At 44.2% G+C, this 17,760-nt stretch overlaps 1 protein-coding gene across 3 annotated transcripts in view; it reads left to right on the forward strand.

Annotated features, from left to right (window-relative positions):
• Positions 1 to 14,584, forward strand: part of LOC124711580 (microspherule protein 1) — a 139,938-nt gene extending 125,354 nt beyond the window's left edge. For all 3 annotated transcript variants that reach the window (XM_047241728.1, XM_047241727.1, XM_047241726.1), the window contains one exon: positions 14,451 to 14,584. In XM_047241728.1, coding sequence (XP_047097684.1) covers positions 14,451 to 14,540 — 90 coding nt within the window. In that variant the 3' untranslated portion in view covers positions 14,541 to 14,584. The remainder of the gene's footprint in view (positions 1 to 14,450) is intronic.
• Positions 14,585 to 17,760: the final 3,176 nt, after the last annotated feature.

The raw sequence follows: 17,760 nt of genomic DNA on the forward strand, positions 1-17,760 counted from the left end.
TGGAAGACGTCAAGTCGTACATCAATTACTTAAGAATGGATGAGCATACATTTCTGTATGTGCTCAATGAAGTGTATCCTCCTATCACAAAGCACAATATTCACTTAAGAACTGCTACATCTTCAGAAGACAGGCTCACTATAACACTCAGATTCCTTGCTACAGGAGAGGGTTATGTTAGGTTGGGTTAGGTTAGGTCAGGTTAGGTCTCCAATCTTCTTAATCTATTTTTGTATTCAGGGTGCCTCACGTTGTAAAGCGCCTCATCAGCTTCAGACATCTCTATTAATTTTGTAGTTGTCGGCACACACCAATGGTATTTACCGGCAATGGTTATAAAAACACTACAGACGACAGAACGCTGCAGCGATGCTAGCGCTCCATGTGGTAACATGTCACATTGCAGTGAACAGAAGACAAGCGGTTTCTTTGATCAAATATACAGCGAGGCCCTAGATTTGATCAAATATTGGACGTCATTTGACAAAGTCCCTATTACACTATCAAATATCTTTGACAAAGATATTGGACAAAGAAATTTGATAGTGTAATACCGGCCTAAGCTACCAGAGTTGGCAGTGAACCTAAGCTGCCAGAGTTGGCGGTCATGTGTGCATATTTGTATGTATGAATGGCGTGTTTTTCTCTGTTTCTCTTTTGCTGATGAAGATTGTGGCTGAAAGCTTTGTGTAAGTGTCTTTTTAATTGTGCCTGTCTGCAACTTGGTGTGTCTGCTTTACGGTAAGTAGCAGTCTATATTTTCCTACATTGTTGATATTCCTACATGGAGTTTCCATTGTTTTAAGTAAAAAGTAGGGCAACATATAAAAACATCCACCTGTGGTGCAATTGCTATGCAACTCTTTACGTGGGAATGATGACTGACCAGCAGGAATAGGGTGCACCAAATTGTAGCTAACCATAGACTCAACAAGCTGGTTGCTCGGCCTGCTCCACACTGACAGATAGTTTACTTCAACCGCCAGTTTGTGCCAGTGTCATTTGGATTCTGCCTCCCAGCACCACCATCTCTGAACTCTGTACTAGGAAAATGTTCTGCCCCTATATCTTCTGTGTTTGCAACTCCAGCACCACAGCTCAAACCTCTCCTCGTCTCTGTTCCGCACCTATACCATTACCCTAGTAATTTTCCACATCACTGCTTCAGTTTCCAACCCTTGCACTTAAATATTCCTCCCCACCCCCACTTTTCTGTCTCTGTCCTCATTTTGCTCTTTCTGTCAAGAGGCACCTGTCCTCCCTTCCCAGGGAGTTCACGGTTCTTTCACGGGTTCATGCGTGGCGCACACGGGCCACAATCTATTGCAGCCCATTCTTCCTTCCCGGGCTGCATTTCCTTCACCGTGCCCTTCCCTCCGCATCCTGGCTCCATCCCTGCTGCCCCCTCATTCCCCTCTCTTGGTGCTTTTATTTATGTCCACCTGGATATCAACCTAGTTCCCTATATTCCTTGGGATTTTGTTCCACTTGACTGTTCTTCCGTCATTTTTGGTGTTTTTGGGTCTCCTGTTGGGGTTTGACCTCCGCTTCAAAAATTTTTGTCTCTAGTGAGAGCCATTTGGGGAAGAACTCCCTCCCTAGTGTCTATATCGTGGATTTCTCTCCCCCTTTTCTTCGCCTCTTCCTTCCTCGCCATAGCCCCCTCTGCCCTGCTAGGTCACCAGCACGTGTACCAGTCCGTGTAGTGGGGCTGTTATGTACCCATGTGGCTGAGCCCCATGACAACAGAGGGACCGCCACACTACTGATACATGAGCTGTTGCCCCCCCCCCCCCCCCCCATGAATGAATGCCAAAGAGGGGTTACTTCTCATCCTGAAGCATCGGAGCTCTCCGCAACAGGTGCTGTGCCAGACGGCCCTTGCTATGGTTGGGTGGCACCCATGGGGAGAGCCCCTTATCGGAATGGGTTGTTTCAGGGCAGTTGCTTAGTGAAGTGTATCTAGCTGCAAAAATCTGGCCGTACTCAAATGGCCGTCTCTTCGAGTGGTAATGGATCATTGAATGCAGCTTTGTACAACCCTGCAGGGTACCCTTCCTTGGCTACACCCTGGGAGGAAGGCTGGGCTCACCATCTTGGGATGAAACACTTTTTCCCATTACCTGGTCTGTACCAAGATGGATGGGGACACATTCACTGCCACAAAGCCATTGTTTTTAGTGGAGAATATTGAGGACAAGTTTGGCGTAGTGGAGTCTCTCAGCAAGATATGGTTAGGCTCCCTGTTGATCAAAGCTTCTTCTACCACTCAGTCTGCAGCCCTTTGTGCTTGTGATCACCTAGGCAATGTCCTAGTGTCTATTACCCCTCACCACTCTGAATATGACCCAGGGAGTCACTTTTTGTAGGACTTCTAACTGATGGGGAACTCTGGGCTAAACTGGAGCGACATGGCGTTAATTGTGTTTGATGTGTGCAGAAGTGTCGTAAAGACAGCTACGCTGATATCGGCGTCTTTATTCTGACTTTCGAGGGAGGTCCCCTCCCAGGGAAGGTCAAAATTACGTGTTACCGGTGTGACATAAAAGTCATATGCTCCATCATCCATGAGTTGCTTTTGGTGCTTGCATTTCTGAGCATATGTATTCCCGCAGACACTCTGTGTGGTGACCATGGACACCCACTCAGTGAGGGAAGCCCGTGTTTCACCACCTGTGTGTGTAAATTATCATGACTGCCATTCTGCATGCTCACCAGATTGTCCAGTTTACAAGAACGAAAAGAAGATCCAAGAGTACAAGTCCCAGTATCATCTATCTTGTGCTGAGGCTCTCCAAAAATACAATGAACTCCACCCAATGTAGATATCTTCTACTTTTGCCTCTGTGGTACATCCTTTCCCCTCTCCAACAGCTTCGTTACGCCAGCTCTCTCTCTCTCTCTCTCTCTCTCTCTCTCTCTCTCTCTCTCTCTCTCTCATCTCCCTCTCCCCTGCGGTTCCGATGCCCTCCCCTCTGTGCACAGCTTCCCCTCCCTGGCCGAAGAAGTGCCCCCCTTCTTTGGCACCCACTGGTCATCATGGGGCTCAAGCCCCCTCCCCCCCTCCTCCTCTATGACCCTTCCCCCTGCGTCTCAGGCTGGAGGCCTGCCACCACAACTCGGCCATGGGATGTGCCGTCTGTGAACACCAAAGTCACCCGCTGTCTTTCGGTTCTGGATCTTACAAAAGCCTGCTCTTCCTCTGTGCCCTGCCCTCCTCAACTTCCGAGAAAGGAGAAGGAGAAGAAGAAGAAACATAATTCCCAGGACACTCCCCCCCCTTTGACCGGTGCCCCAGACATGCTGTCTCCCTCTCCACAACCTGAATCTGACATATTATTTATGGATGTCACCCCATCCTCATCAGTGACACCACTGACAAGATCTCCCCTTGGCTTCTTTGTGCCTAACCTGGACTTTTGCCACAATAATCCAGTAGAATTTGCAATGGGTATTACCATCACCTCTCGGAAATAAAGAAACTTGTTTCCTCTTATTCTGCATTCTGTTTTGCTCATCAAGAAATGCACTTCCACGATGACCACTCTCCAACATTTTGCAGTTATTGGGCATTCTGTCAGAATCGTGCCAGCTCCAGGATAGTGTCTGAAGGGGTCTGCACTTTGGTTCGCACCAATGTCGTTAGTGACTGGACCCTTCTTCATACCAATATGGGAGCCATAGTGGTTAGAGTGCAAACAATCTCCGCAATCACCATTTGTAATGTCTACTTCCCTCCAGATAGACCACTTCCTTATGTTGACCTGCCTACCTTAATACATCAACTTCAGCCCCCATACCTCCTCCTCGTGGGCTTTAGTGTACACCCCTCTCTGTGAGGGAATGCCTCTTCGATGGGTAGGGGTCTCGTAATTGACCAACTTATTACAGACTTTGATTTGTGTCTCCTCAGTGACGGTTCCCCTACCCACTTCAGTGTCGCTCACGGCACCTTCTCAGCTATCGATCACACAGTCTCCTCTCTCTGCTCTCGTGGCTTCCCTATCTCGGTCACTCCGTGACAGTCTTCGTGACAGTGATCACTTTCTGTTGAGTCTTTCGTTCCCCTGACACTGCCAGGTAGACAGGCCCTCATGTTGGGCATTCTGCAGAACCAATTGGCATTTATATATGTCTGCTGTGCACTTCAACACCTCTCTATCTCTCTGCTACTTTTCTTCTCGTCACTGGCACTGCTATCCCCCTATCCACATATCCCCCTCATCATCGATCAGTACCTCGGTGGACAAAGGACATAGCAGTAGCAATCGGGACAGCGGACAGATGCTGCATCGATTTAAATCACATCTTTCAGAGACCGGCCATATCACTTTTAAGCATCTCCGTGCTTATTAAGCAGAGTAGAAAGAAATGCCGCGAGTACTACGTTTCCTCCCTGGGGATGTAGGACTCTCCACCGCAGGTTTGATCCGAGCTCCGTAGCCAACTGTGCCACCAGTGACAATCACATGCCCGAGATCTTATCCTACAGGACGGGTGCTCTGTGTACTGATCCATCGGTCCAAGCAGAACACCTTGCGACACACTTTGTGTCAGCATTGCCATCCTGTTCCTATAGTGTGCCGGCCACTGTGGCTGAGCGGTTCTAGGTGCTTCAGTCTGGAACCGCACGACCACTATGGTCGCAGGTTCGAATCCTGCCTCAGGCATGGATGTGTGTGTTGTCCTTAGGTTAGTTAGGTTTAAGTAGTTCTAAGTTCTAGAGGCTGATGACATCATATGTTAGTCCCATAGTGCTCAGAGCCATTTGAACCATTTGTTCCTATTGTGCTACCTTTTTCTGGCAGAAAAGCTGAGCTGAATAATCCCCCCTCCCCCCCGTTTCGACCCTCACCGAGCTGAATCCTATAATGAACCCTCCATTGAATGGTAGTTCTTGCAGGCTCTTACCTCTTCACATGACAGTCCCATTCCCAGATTCCAACCACAACCATATGATCCAAAATTTTAACGTTATCCAGAGGCAACTCCTCCCCATTGTCTTCATCCACATTTGGGTCACAGGTGCCTTCCCCTCGCAATGGCAGGACAGCCTAGTTATCCCTGTCCTTAAGACTGGGAAGAACCCGACGTCTCTCGACAGCTACTGCCCGATTAGCCTGACCCGTGTACTTCGTAAACACTCGAGAGGATGGTTATCTTCCAGTTATGTTGGGTACTCGAATCTCGGGACCTTTTCCTCCCATATCAGTGTGGCTACTGGGAAAGACAATCTACAACTGACCATTTACTTGGATTGGAAACAGCAGTCCAACAGGCTATTACTAACTGCTGGCACCTTGTCACAGTCTTCTGTGACCTACATAAGTCGTATGACATGGCTTGGTGCCATCACATTTCAGGTACCCGCCATTACTATTGCTTTCTTGTCTCCATTTCAATTTTTATCTGCGAGGTTTTATCCCACTGGCTCTTTCGGGTTCAACTTGGCACTTCACACAGCACGCCTTGGATCCGAGAGAACAGTATCCCACAGGGTTCGGTCTTAAGTGTTGCACTCTTCCTCATCGCTGTCAATGGGCTTGTATTTCTGTTGGGCCTCTGGTCACCACAGCATGGAATGTCAATGATTTTTGCATTCGGTGCAGCTTCCTCTCGGTAGCATCTTCTGAATGCCAGCTCCGAGACACCATCAGACTGGCCTCTACATGGGCCCTCACCCATGGCTTCCAGTTTTCTGTTTCCAAAATGCGGTATACCCTGATGTAAAACTTTATTTAGGTCACTAGCACCTAGATGATGTAGCACAGTCCCATTTCTTGGGCCTCATTTTTGATAAGAAGCTGACATGGCTACCCCATATTTGCCATCTGAAGACTACCTGCTTGCGGAAGCTTAATGCTCTCAGCCCCCAGGCCCACACATCTTGGGATGCTACTCTTCTCCATGTTCACTGGGCTCTGGTTTTGTCCAGACGAGATTATGGTTTATGGTTCGGTGGCTCCTTCCTCCTGGTTTCTTACCCAATCGATAATTTCCTCACCATCCCATGCACCCTCTCCTCTATGCAAATGGGGAATGTCTCCCTCCTGTACCTGCCCTCTCGGTTGGAATTGCTGGTTGCAATGCACCTCACTTCCCTCTATCAGGATTTCCATAAGTGCCCCCTGTATCTCCTGTTCCCCACTCCCCGCCCCCCTCCCCACCTTGGCTGGTGCCCTGACCATGGATTAGGACTGACCTGTTGCAGGAGCCTAACGTCTCTGTTCCCCCTGTGATATTCCGGCATCTTGTACATTCCATCCTTGGAGAGTTCCTGGGTGCTACCATCTCCTACACTGATGATTCTAATATGATAGGTGAGGCAGTATACACTTTTACATCTCCTATTGGCATGGAACACCATTTACTGCCAGGCTCATGTAGTGTGTTCACAGAAGAGCTGCTGGCCATTAACAGGACACTCCATTTTGTTTCTCAGACCTCCCTCCACAGTGTTTTAATATGTACTGACTCAATGAGCAGCTTGGAGGCTATAGAACTATGCCACTCTCGTCACCGTTTTGTCTCTGCTATCCGTGACCTCCTCTCTGCCCTTGGCTGTGCCACCTGCTCTGTTGTTTTACTCTGTGTCCCAAGTCATGTGGACATCCCAGGGAATAAACTGGTTGATGATTTGGCTGGAGAGGCAGATACTTACACTCCATTCCCTCTCATGATTCCAGGTGCAGATATGTGGATACACATCAAATCTCTCTTTGTCCAAAAGTGGGATGACATCTGGCACACTACTGCTCTCAGTAATAAACTCTGCACAATCAAGGAGGCTGCAGCAGTTTGGCCCTCTTCCATCTGCTCCTCTCAGAAAGATTCCATTGTCTTGTGCTGTCTACGCATCAGTCATACTAGGCTTATCCATTGTTTTCTCTTGCGTAACAAGCCACCCCCCCCCCCCCCCACCCCCCACGATGTGGCTGTGGAAGCATACTGACGGAATCCCAAATATTGGTGGATTGTCCCCTTCTTTTGACTCTTCTTACCAAGTATAGCCATCTGGATTCTTTATCTTTAATATTAGCAGACAATTCATGGATTGCTGCACTGGTCTTTGTTTCCTATGTGAAAGTGGTTTTTATTTTCAGTTATGAAGTTTTGCTTTTTTTCCAAAAGCAGGGGCAGGGGCAGGGGCAGGTTGGTTGTTGTTGGGGCATCTCTTCATGTTTTCGAGGTCTGGGGCGCATGACCACTCCCCCATGCAAGGACTGCTCTTTTAGCCCTCTATTTTTCCAGTTTTTAGATTTAGCCTACCCTTTTATGCCTTCTACTGTCTGTGTTTTAACTTTCTCGCTTTATAGTGTGACCCCTCTGACTGAATCCACCCACTTTTAGCAGGCCCTCTGTCTTATCCAAGTAAGTTTTGAATCGCAGGACTGATAAGCTTGTTGTTTAGTCCCATAAACCCCCCCTCAATCAGTCAATCAATTGGGCATTTGCCTCCCTCTCTGTCACTGCTTCCCATTATCTCTCCACCCTCATGCGGCCCCTATGTTTTTCTCCCTCTGAGTTGCCATGCCAGTTCTATCCCTACACTCGTGTTAGCCTCAGAGATCACCCGTAATGGGGCACGGTTGTGAGAGCTGTGGGCAGACAAGTTGGGCACTTTTCTAGGTCCCATCTTACTGTGGAATGTAAAAATGTTCAGGAACTCTTGGCTTCTAATGTAGGGTAGACTTTTATGCTTATGTATAAGAAACTCATTTTCAATTGCCTGACTCCTCTGTGCTAAATTGGATGATCTGCTAGAAGTTTTAAATGACAGGCGGTCACCTTACCAGTGCTCTGTGACCCACCTAACCATCAGTTGCCCTGACAGTGCAAGTGCACGAATTCACTGATGGGCTACTGCTAATGCCATAGTACAGCTCTCCTGCCTGTTCCTTGTCTGAGGGGTGTCCACAACTCCTCGTGTTGTCGGGTTCACATGCCATCTGTCCCTTGGGTCTACCTGTTGAGAGCCTCTTTTGACAGGTAATTTCTGTCTTTTGAATATAGGGTGTAACAGTGTAAGAAAAGATAGATGGTTACTTACCGTAAAGATGACATGTTAAGCCACAGACAGGCACAATTAAATGACACTAGTTTTTGGCCGCAGCCTTTGTCGGGAAAAGAAAGGGAAACACACACCATTCCTTCGGGTTTAACAAGCTCAGATCGTGTCAGAAATGAAGAAGGAAATCGGTTGTGCCGTTTGAAAGGAAACCTCCCAGCATTTGGCTGGAGCGATGTAGTTAAACCACGGTAAACCTAAATTTGGATTGTCAGTCGCAGGTTTGAAACATTGTCCTTCCGAATACGAGTCCATTGTGCTTACAACTATTGCACCTTGCTCGGTTCCGGCAGCTCAGGCCACAAGGGTGTCTGTCTGCAAATTAACTGTTCCTTATGGTAAGTAACAATCTTATCTTTTCCTTATATTGTTGACATTCCAACCTAGACTTCCCATTGTTTGAATATTTAGTAAGATTTGCTGCAAGTTTTGTCTATGACTTGCAAGTAGGCACTGTTGACTGCTGTTTGCTTGCAGGCAGCTTTTTACATTTTTCTGGTGATATCTCTGGTGCTGTTTTTCTTGTAAGTTTATTAGAATGATACACCAACTGGACAATCAGGACTTTTGAACTAGGCTGCCCCGTAAGCCTGGCTACATTAGGGAGGCATTCAGTCGTAAGTGAATCTCACCGTGCCTTTTAATTACTGTGGACCGCTCCACAGTGGAGTATTTTCAGTTACTGATGCATATAGGGAAGAGTCGTGCTTACATTTAGCAAAAATTCCCAATTACTACCAAATTATCTGCACTCTAAACAAACATTTTACAACCAAACAACTTTCCGTAGACCTACAGGTGTGACAACTTTGGTAGGTGATGCTAGCCGTTTCTGCTGCCTGCTAGGTGGCAGTCCCGCATGCAGTCGAGCAGATGTTCGGTGAAACTTGTTCTGGGTGACATGAACTGTATAGTCGTAGTGTTGCATTCACGAGCTGTGTGTGAAAAACCTCTGAGAGAATGGTCATTTGCCACCTTATCTGAATCCTACCATACAGACAGCTGTTTTATTAGTTTACATGTGTACTCTGGGGATATCATGCCTCAAATGATAATCTGACCCTTCTGGAGGCATTACATAATAGGCATTTTTTGACCTGTAGAAGGCCTACGGTGCTGCTCCGAGGCACAGTATCCTCTTGCAGTTCCATCTGTGGGACTTTTGGGTGACTTCAAATGGAAAGCTTTATATGAGAGTGTGCTATTCCTCGAAGCAGAGTTTTAAATGTATACCTGTTTTAGTTGCTATAAATTGTACGATTCTCACACTGTCTAGTGCTCCTTATTTTTCAACAAGTTTTAAATTTTCTACTCTTCCTCCAGCCTCTCAGTATCAAACGGAGATTGCAAGTAAAATTAATAAATGTTGAACACTGGTATCAAATTTTCAAGTGAAAAATGTTTGATTGTAAGCATTGTATTTTTAATCTTCTTCATCTTAAATTGAGGGACACCGCTTTAGAGAATTTGTGAGGTTTCAATTCCTTACTTCCGATGATCACCTTACCTCATTACCACACCTGATAGACCAGAAAGTACGATATGTCAAAGCACCAACACTTTAAAGCACATTAACCTCAAAACGCTGAGCAGGTAAGGAACATAACGACTTCAGTTTTATTTGGCCTCAATTATAGTTGTACATCTAAAGGCCTTCTTGGCCCTCCTTCCTGAAAACATTTGACGTGGTCCACAGTCATACTGGCACTAGTCACATTAAGGTTAATTTGCAGTGCTGTGGCTGCAAGAATACCGTTTTCCATTGTCTCCTTTATGGTATGAGACACAAATAAAATTAATTAGATGTTAGCATAGCGCTGATGGAAGAACATGGTAATAATTTCTCACTAACACGGCCCTTAGGAATTCATTTAAATAAACACCTTTTAGAAACAGACTTTTACACCACAGTTCGCTCATTTTCCCTGCCCATGTCTTCAGGATCCACCAGCCAGACAGTTTACAACTTGGATGAGTGTGTAATCTTAAAGGCACTGGAGTAGAGATGGTGTCATTGAGGGAGGAATTTCCTCATGTGCTGTACCAAATTCATCCACAACTGGCTTAACAGATGTACTCAGCAAACAAAGTGATCGCATGCTTCAGGATACCCTTCAGCCACAAATACAAACGACATGCTGTGATTCAGGATAATGAGAAAAGCTGACATAGTGGCTGAGAAACCTTGACAAGAATATACAGCTTAAAATTGTGTCATCGCATTGTGAGACAATGCTTAACTCGTGTGGGTTGGAGGATGAGTAGCAGAAGTAACAGAGTTCAAGCTTCTATGAGGGAAACTTCAGCGGTCACATACCTTCTCCTGTTGTCACATTTTCTGGGGACTGCACTGTCCTTGGCTTTCCTAGTTATGTCTTGCAGTATCACGAATCGACCTACTTCTGAATTGTGTGCTGTTCTGGTACTCTTCCATGTCTCTGAATGCTGAATTGCTGTCGAAAGTTCCGCTGTGTAGCAGCCACACTGTATTTTGAAATACTCTTCAGTCACAAAAGTGTGATGCATCATGATCCGATGCGTCATTGTAACTAAAATGATATCCTTCCTACAACACACTACCTGCCCGGTTTTATCCTCACTGAAGGGGCCACATGAGCTATCAATCATTGACAGCTGTAGATTTTTTTTTTAACCCTGTATTAGGTTAGAAATTTCAATTTGACTATGTCTTATTATTTTTAATCACAATAGCAGAAGGTCAGTTTAGAATGGCTGCTAAAAACCAATATGTCAAGCCTGTATAACAGTTCAGAACATTGCCAGTCTCTTGAGCACCATGTCCCTCTTTTTGTAATTGCAAACTATTTAATTATTAGAATTTTAACACTTGTTTGCATGTTTCATTATCATCTTTGTCAGTTCTGTCACAGATTTTCCCCACACATTGATAATTAATTTGGTAACGTTAACTGCAAGCTGTTGTGCTGTTTGGGAAGACATTTTCTGTGACTGTTTTCCACATCTCCACAGCAGATTAATGATGTGCATTGCTTGAACTAGAACATTAATATGCCCACAAATTAATCTTATGCGTGTTTAAATTCCCAATACAGACCTTTGTCTGAACATGTAGTCACACAAGTTCACTGCAGCTGATGTATACAAAGTTTGACTGAAAGGTATCTATTGTTGCTCTTACTAAGTCTTGTGCCCATGGATGTATTCAATGCACAAAATATTTGAGTGGTGCTCTGTCCATGCCAGGAGCCAGATTTGTATGATATCTACTTTTGTTTATCATAGGGTCTTAAAAAGTTCGAGAAAGACTGGCCCGCATTACACTCCTCAGCATTACAGGAAGTTCTCTATAAAGCATTACCTTAGAGAGCTAACTGAAGTCACACCTACAGCAGTTACTAATTTTGTCATGTGACTACCAGAGGTAGTCATAAAGGTTTAGTTAACATCTCTAAAAAGAGTTGCAAATTAATTTATTGTTGATCAGACGCCAGTAAAAAGGAAATTTTTGAATGTATGTGTGTGCATTTGTGGTACCGTATTTACTCTAATCTAAGCCGCACCTGAAAAATGAGACTCGAAATCAAGGAAAAAAATTTTTCCCGCATCTAAGCCGCACCTGAAATTTGAGACTCGAAATTCAAGGGGAGAGAAAAGTTTTAGGCCACACCACCAAATCGAAACTAAGTTGGTCCTTTGTAATATGAGACACAATTTAGGTGGAATGTATGACGATACAGCTACAGTATGTTCGAGTCGTAAGCTTAGCAATTAAGCTTTACTAAGTAGCCATTGCTATGCGCCACGCGCTCCATCTGTATTTATATGGGTACCTTTCCGTTTTCACGTACTTCATCTGGTTTGAAATGATTGCTTATTTTGCTTTCATCTAGTAAGTGCCGATCTCTTTGTTATAGGTGTTTACGTCACTCTAAGCTGAAAATGCATTACTGTACTGTGTCATGACTTGTTTGTCGCATTCTGATAATGAGTGTTTACGGCCTGTACCCGCTCGCGGCATGGCTTGCTTTTGTGCACGCTACCACCGCTTACAATAAAAAAAAAGAGAGGAATTGTCTCATTAGCAAAACAATGGCAAGAGACTGCTATTTGTTGTTACTTACACTGCTGCTTTCTTTGATAATGATCAACAAGAACCAAATAATAGACGGCTTATGATAGAAGACGTTCTGAACAAGAGTTTAGCGAAAATTTTTCTCCGTTTGAAAATCTTTGCAGGCGCCTCTTTAGTACATTACATTCTGCACAGAAATTAAGAGTCATCTTAGATTTAAAAATCTAGTCGATTGCTGCTTCATTTCTGACTGTATCACTATTAGGCATAAGAATATAAACATGACATAATATGTATATTCTTCCACGTTTGCTGCTGTCTCACCCTAGTTTTGTAGTTTATTAGGCAGACAGGATTTAAATGAGATAGCAGCAAACACGAAAGAATACATGGCAAAATGTTTATATTCGTATTACTCTTATGGCGAAGAGAATACTGCATATGATTCACAATTCATAAAAGTTCCTATTTGCAACCATCTCTTCTCACAGGTAGGAAAAAATTCAGAACGTAGAGTTGGCCATATTGACAAACATCCCAAACAGTCTTGCCAGTCGGATTTTCGTAGTACATTGAAATGCTGCTACATTCGAAGATGAACAATACGGAATTTGTTGGTTGGTTGGTTTGGGGAAAGAGACCAGACAGCGAGGTCATCGTTCACGGAATTTGTATTTACTTCGTTGGATAATGTATAAAATGCAGTGGTCGAAACTCGGGGCGGAGAAGAAATGTCGTCTTCCACCTTTTTTTTTTAATTTATTTACTGATGCGGAGGTTTTGGCGCCAGTATTTATCTTTGTGCATGCAAAGCATGCTTGTGCAGCGCTACATATATTCGACAGCAGAAGTTAGTTGTGGCGGCACCTACCAACATTTTTCAGAACTTCCGCTTACTTTGCACTCGATTCTAAGCCGCAGTTGGTTTTTTGGATTACAAAAACCGGAAAAAAAGTGTGGCTTAGATTCGAGTAAATACGGTAATTGGCTCCTTTAGTGGCATGCTCTGGTGCTTTGTCACTGGTGCAGGAATTTTATTGTTTACTAGAAGTGAAAAGGTATACCTGAAAAAAGGTAACTTCATTTTTGCAAGTCACTGGACAAAATTAGCTGGCATACTTTCTGGCAGATTTTCTCCATTGTTGAGGCAGTTAATATGGGCTAATTTTTCCCATACCGTTGTTGTGAGTATTTAAGGCTAGCGACACACAAATCAGATGTCATGAAGAAGGGAAAAAAACAAAGAAAATTGATTTGGATATGGCCATAGCACCTGTCAGTATGTCATGCACTGAAAATGTCCCTGGGCATACGCCATACATAGAGCAGCAACAGAAGCACCATAAACCTTTGGTTGTCTTCCACCTAAAACTTGTGTACAGCAGTTGGGAAACTGGTATACAGCAGCTACAATTGGGAAACTGAGTGGTTGGAAGTGAGAAACAAGAAACAGCAGTCACGCAGATGGACCATTCAGGGTGGTAGATTTTGTGCCAACCACATCTGTGGAAGGAAGTACTGATCTCCAGACTATGCATAGGACATTGCCCACAAATGCATAGTTTTCTCTTCCAGTGGGAAGATCCACTGTTGTGTAAAGTGCCGCTTTCAGTTCAGCATGTTTTGGCTACATGTCATTTTGTTTAGTGACATTAGGGCAAACGTCAGTTTGGCTGGAGATTTGCCCACCATCCTCGCTGACACCGATACCAGTATACTACAGATTTTGAAATTTTGTCAGCCCTCATCCCTAAAGTGCTGAGGAGGGAAGATCAGCTTGCTCTCAAGGGATAGCATCCCCGGGCTGATTAGCATTTTTATTAAATGGTTTTTAGTGTAATAGTTTACTGCATCATTAAGGTAGTTTTTTTAATTGCTAGTGTACTCTCATGCATTATAAGCAACTCTGCCTGTGGAGAAAATCTTCATCCTCCCAGGCCAGTGGCATGTTGACACTTCGTAAGGACTCCGATGATAATGCTATTGAGCACCTCTCATCCAACAACGTGACTACGTGTTGAGATAAGGTTTTGTATTGAGAATTCAATCAAGCATAAAATTAATTTACAAGTGATAGCTTCGTAAATATGTACAGTGATTATTTAACTGTTATGCCTGAAATAAAGATTCAAGGTAATCATGTTCAACTGTGACAGAAACAAGTGACTGTTGTTAAATTATCATCTGGGTGATAACAAAATAATATTAAACAATAGGGAAAAGCTGTTTTTTTTTTAGTAGTAGTAGTAGTAGTAGTATTTAATGACCAGTATGTTGAAACTGGTCTTGAAATGTCATATTAGGAATTGACAATTTTTTTTGTTGCAGATTGCGGGTCTTCGCTTCATCTTCCTTGTTAACCAGGAGCTGATCAACGTGATTCGCCATGAGGCAGCTAGACTCAATCTCCAGCCATAATAATTTATTGTGTGTGTGTGTGTGTGTGTGTGTGTGTGTGTGTGTGTGTGTGTGTGAGAGAGAGAGAGAGAGAGAGAGAGAGAGAGAGAGAGAGAGAGAGAGAGAGAGAGAGAGGGAGAGAGAGAGCAATTATTGTATTTTAAAAGCTTAAAAGCAGACTTTCATAAGCTATATAGAATTTACTACTCAGACAGTGGTATTGAAAACTCAGGTCTCAAATGCTAATTTAATGCCCATGTAAAAGTATTATTCTTAATTTAGTTATTGTAGAAATTTCCTTCTCAAAAAATCATTTAATGTTAAATACCTCATGGAGGGGAATACAAATGTAAACAATACTTTTTTCTGGTGAATGGTGGATTTTTTCTTACCTTTGCCGGTACAAGACTAAAAACTGTGAGAGATTTGATTTTCTGTTTGTTGTCTTAATATAGCATTTTGAGCGTTTACAATTTAATTTAGTAGTTACACTGGATATGTGATTTTTCATTGCTCATGTTCTGTTTTTGAAAGACAATAGTTCATCTCAATAAATGATTATTGGTCAATATGAAAAATTGATGTTAAAAAGTTTATTGGTACCATCGTATAGGCTACTATCAAAACTGAGAGTTATCAATAAATCTGCCACAGATAAAGCTCCTGTGGGTCATTTTTCATTTAATTTCTTCTGAGAAAAATGAAAGCAGGCTTAATTCTGAAAAGAGCCTTAAAATTTGTTGGCTAATTGAATGAGAGGAATGTTAGATTAAACAGAATGTGAAATGAGAGACTGAAATTGACACTGCATACTATTATTAATGGGGATCTGTAATTACCTAATGACAGCATCAAGTAGAATTTTGCTGGTAACTACCAAAAGACTATTTTTTGTTTTCAGCTGTACTTAGATGTTTCAAAATGTTCTAAAAATGAATCACTATCAGAATGACATTAAATTTGAGCAGAATGTTATTGAAGAATGGGGAAGCATTGTGGAAAATAACAATAATTATTATTAAAATTATAATAACAACAATGTAGGAAAAAATAGATTACTATTTACCATAAAGTAAGTAGCAGTCTATCTTTTGCTACATTTTATAAACATAAGCCTCTGCAGCCATTGTCACAGTCAAAAAAAGAAAACTGCCCTGAAGAAGGCCACCTGCAACAGTAACCGAAACGTCTGTAGCTTTACACATTGACAATGCAGTCACATCTTCCTGCGGGTCCAGGGGTTAGAATAGGCCTGAGGAATTCCTGCCTGTTGTAAGAGGCAGTTAAAAGGATTCTCTCACACTTAGGCCTTTATGTGATGGTCCCCAGTAGGGTTTGACCTCCATTTTTCCAAATTGTCCCGAAGAAAGAGCCAATTGAGGAAGGGTGCCTTACATGGTGCATCGTGCACTGAAACCATCCACATTTTTAATCATCGTGGCTTTGCAGTTCCGCATATTCTCCATCTCTTGGGGGAGGACACCTTCCTGGGTGCGTTTTCTTCCATCCACTATGCAGTGTCATTTTCCATGCCAATGATGACCATGGATACCTTTGCAACTCGTATCAGGCTCAGTAGCCAGTCTGTTGTGGTGGGACCGTCATGTACCCAGTTGGTTGTAGCCCCCCTGACTACACAATGGCCAGCCTGCCAGGTGGCCTTTGCTGCGGATGGGTTGCACCCATGGGGAGGGCCCTTGGTCGGAGTGGGTGGCATCAGGGTGGATGACATGCCATGAAGTATACTATGTCATCTCTTGCTGGTGGCCCAGTGTCAGCAGTCTCCAAGCGGTCGAGGTCTAACTACAATGCAAAGAAGTATGACCCCAAATTGTTCCCTTCCCTGGCCACACCATGGGAGGAACACCAGGCTAAGGAAGGCAGCGAATCTTATTCACCCCAGTACCTTGTATGCACAAGACCTGATGGGGCATCCTTCATGCCGATGAAGCCTCATTTTTTTGTGGAGCATTTAGAGGACAAGTTTGGGGAGGTGGAGGGATTGTCCAAAATGCGATCGGGATCAGTCTTTATAAAAACAGCATCCTCTACCCCGCCACAGGCACTACTCACCTGTGACAAGTTGGGGGGTGTTTGTGCTTCCATCATGCCCCATAAGAGTTTAAATATGGTCCAGGGTATTATATTTCAAAGGAATCTTCTTTTGCAGTCTGATGTAGAGCTGCACAGCAACTTAGAGCAACGAGGTGTTCATTTCGTCCGGCGCGTACATAGGGGTCCAAAGGATAATGAGGTGCCTTCATCTTGGCCTTCAAGGGTGATACATTACCCGAGAAGTTCAAGGTGATGGTATGCCGGTGTGATGTCAAGCCATATATCCCTCCCCCAATGCAGTGCTTTAAGTGCTGGGAGTTCGAGCATATGTCTCCTCGCTGTACTTCCAGCGTCATATGTCGCGACTGTGGACATCCATCACATCCCAATACTTCAGGTGCCCCGCCCATCTGTGTCTGCTGTGGAGAGCACCATTCCCATTGCTCTTCGGACTGCAGGATTCTCTAGAAGTAATGGGAAATCGTAGAAGATGACACCACCAGTGGCTGAAGTTCCCAAAAGCAGCTGGTTGTAGGGCTTCACGGTCCTCTTCAGTCCTTGAGACTGAATCAGTGAAGCTCTCCCAGCCAGAAAAACGCAATGCGCAGCAAGAGAAATCCAAAAAGAAGACCCTCCAAGAACAAGGAAATTGCAGTGGCACCCACACCTCCACTACCTACAAGCTCTGTGTCTGAGGATGAGGTGGAGATTCTGGTGTCTGCTGAGGACCTACATCTCGCCGGACCCTCAGACACAGTGGAGACAGACTGCCCAGGAACTAAACCAGTGGCAGCAGGTGACCCTGAGGTGTAAACTGCCTCATTAAGCATTCATGCCTTCCCAGCCTCACAATCACGTCATCCTCCAGTGGAACTGCGGCAGCTTTTCCAGCACCTGGCTGAGCTATGGCAACTGTAAGCTTTACATCTGCTTTCTGCATTGCCCTCCAAGAAACCTGGTTCCTGGCAATGCAGACCCCTGCCCTCTGCAATTATAGGGGATATTGCAAGAACCGTAGTGTCAGGTGGAGTTTGCACCTATGTCCTGAACTCAGTATGTAGTGAAACTGTGCCCCTTCAAAGCCCTCTTGAAGCTGCAGGTGTCAGGAAATAACTGTCTGCAACATATATCTTTCTCCAGATGGTGCAGTAACCCTGAATATATTGGCTGCAATGATTCAACACCT

Source organism: Schistocerca piceifrons, chromosome 8 (genome assembly GCF_021461385.2).
Source record: "Schistocerca piceifrons isolate TAMUIC-IGC-003096 chromosome 8, iqSchPice1.1, whole genome shotgun sequence".
NCBI lineage: Eukaryota > Metazoa > Arthropoda > Insecta > Orthoptera > Acrididae > Schistocerca > Schistocerca piceifrons.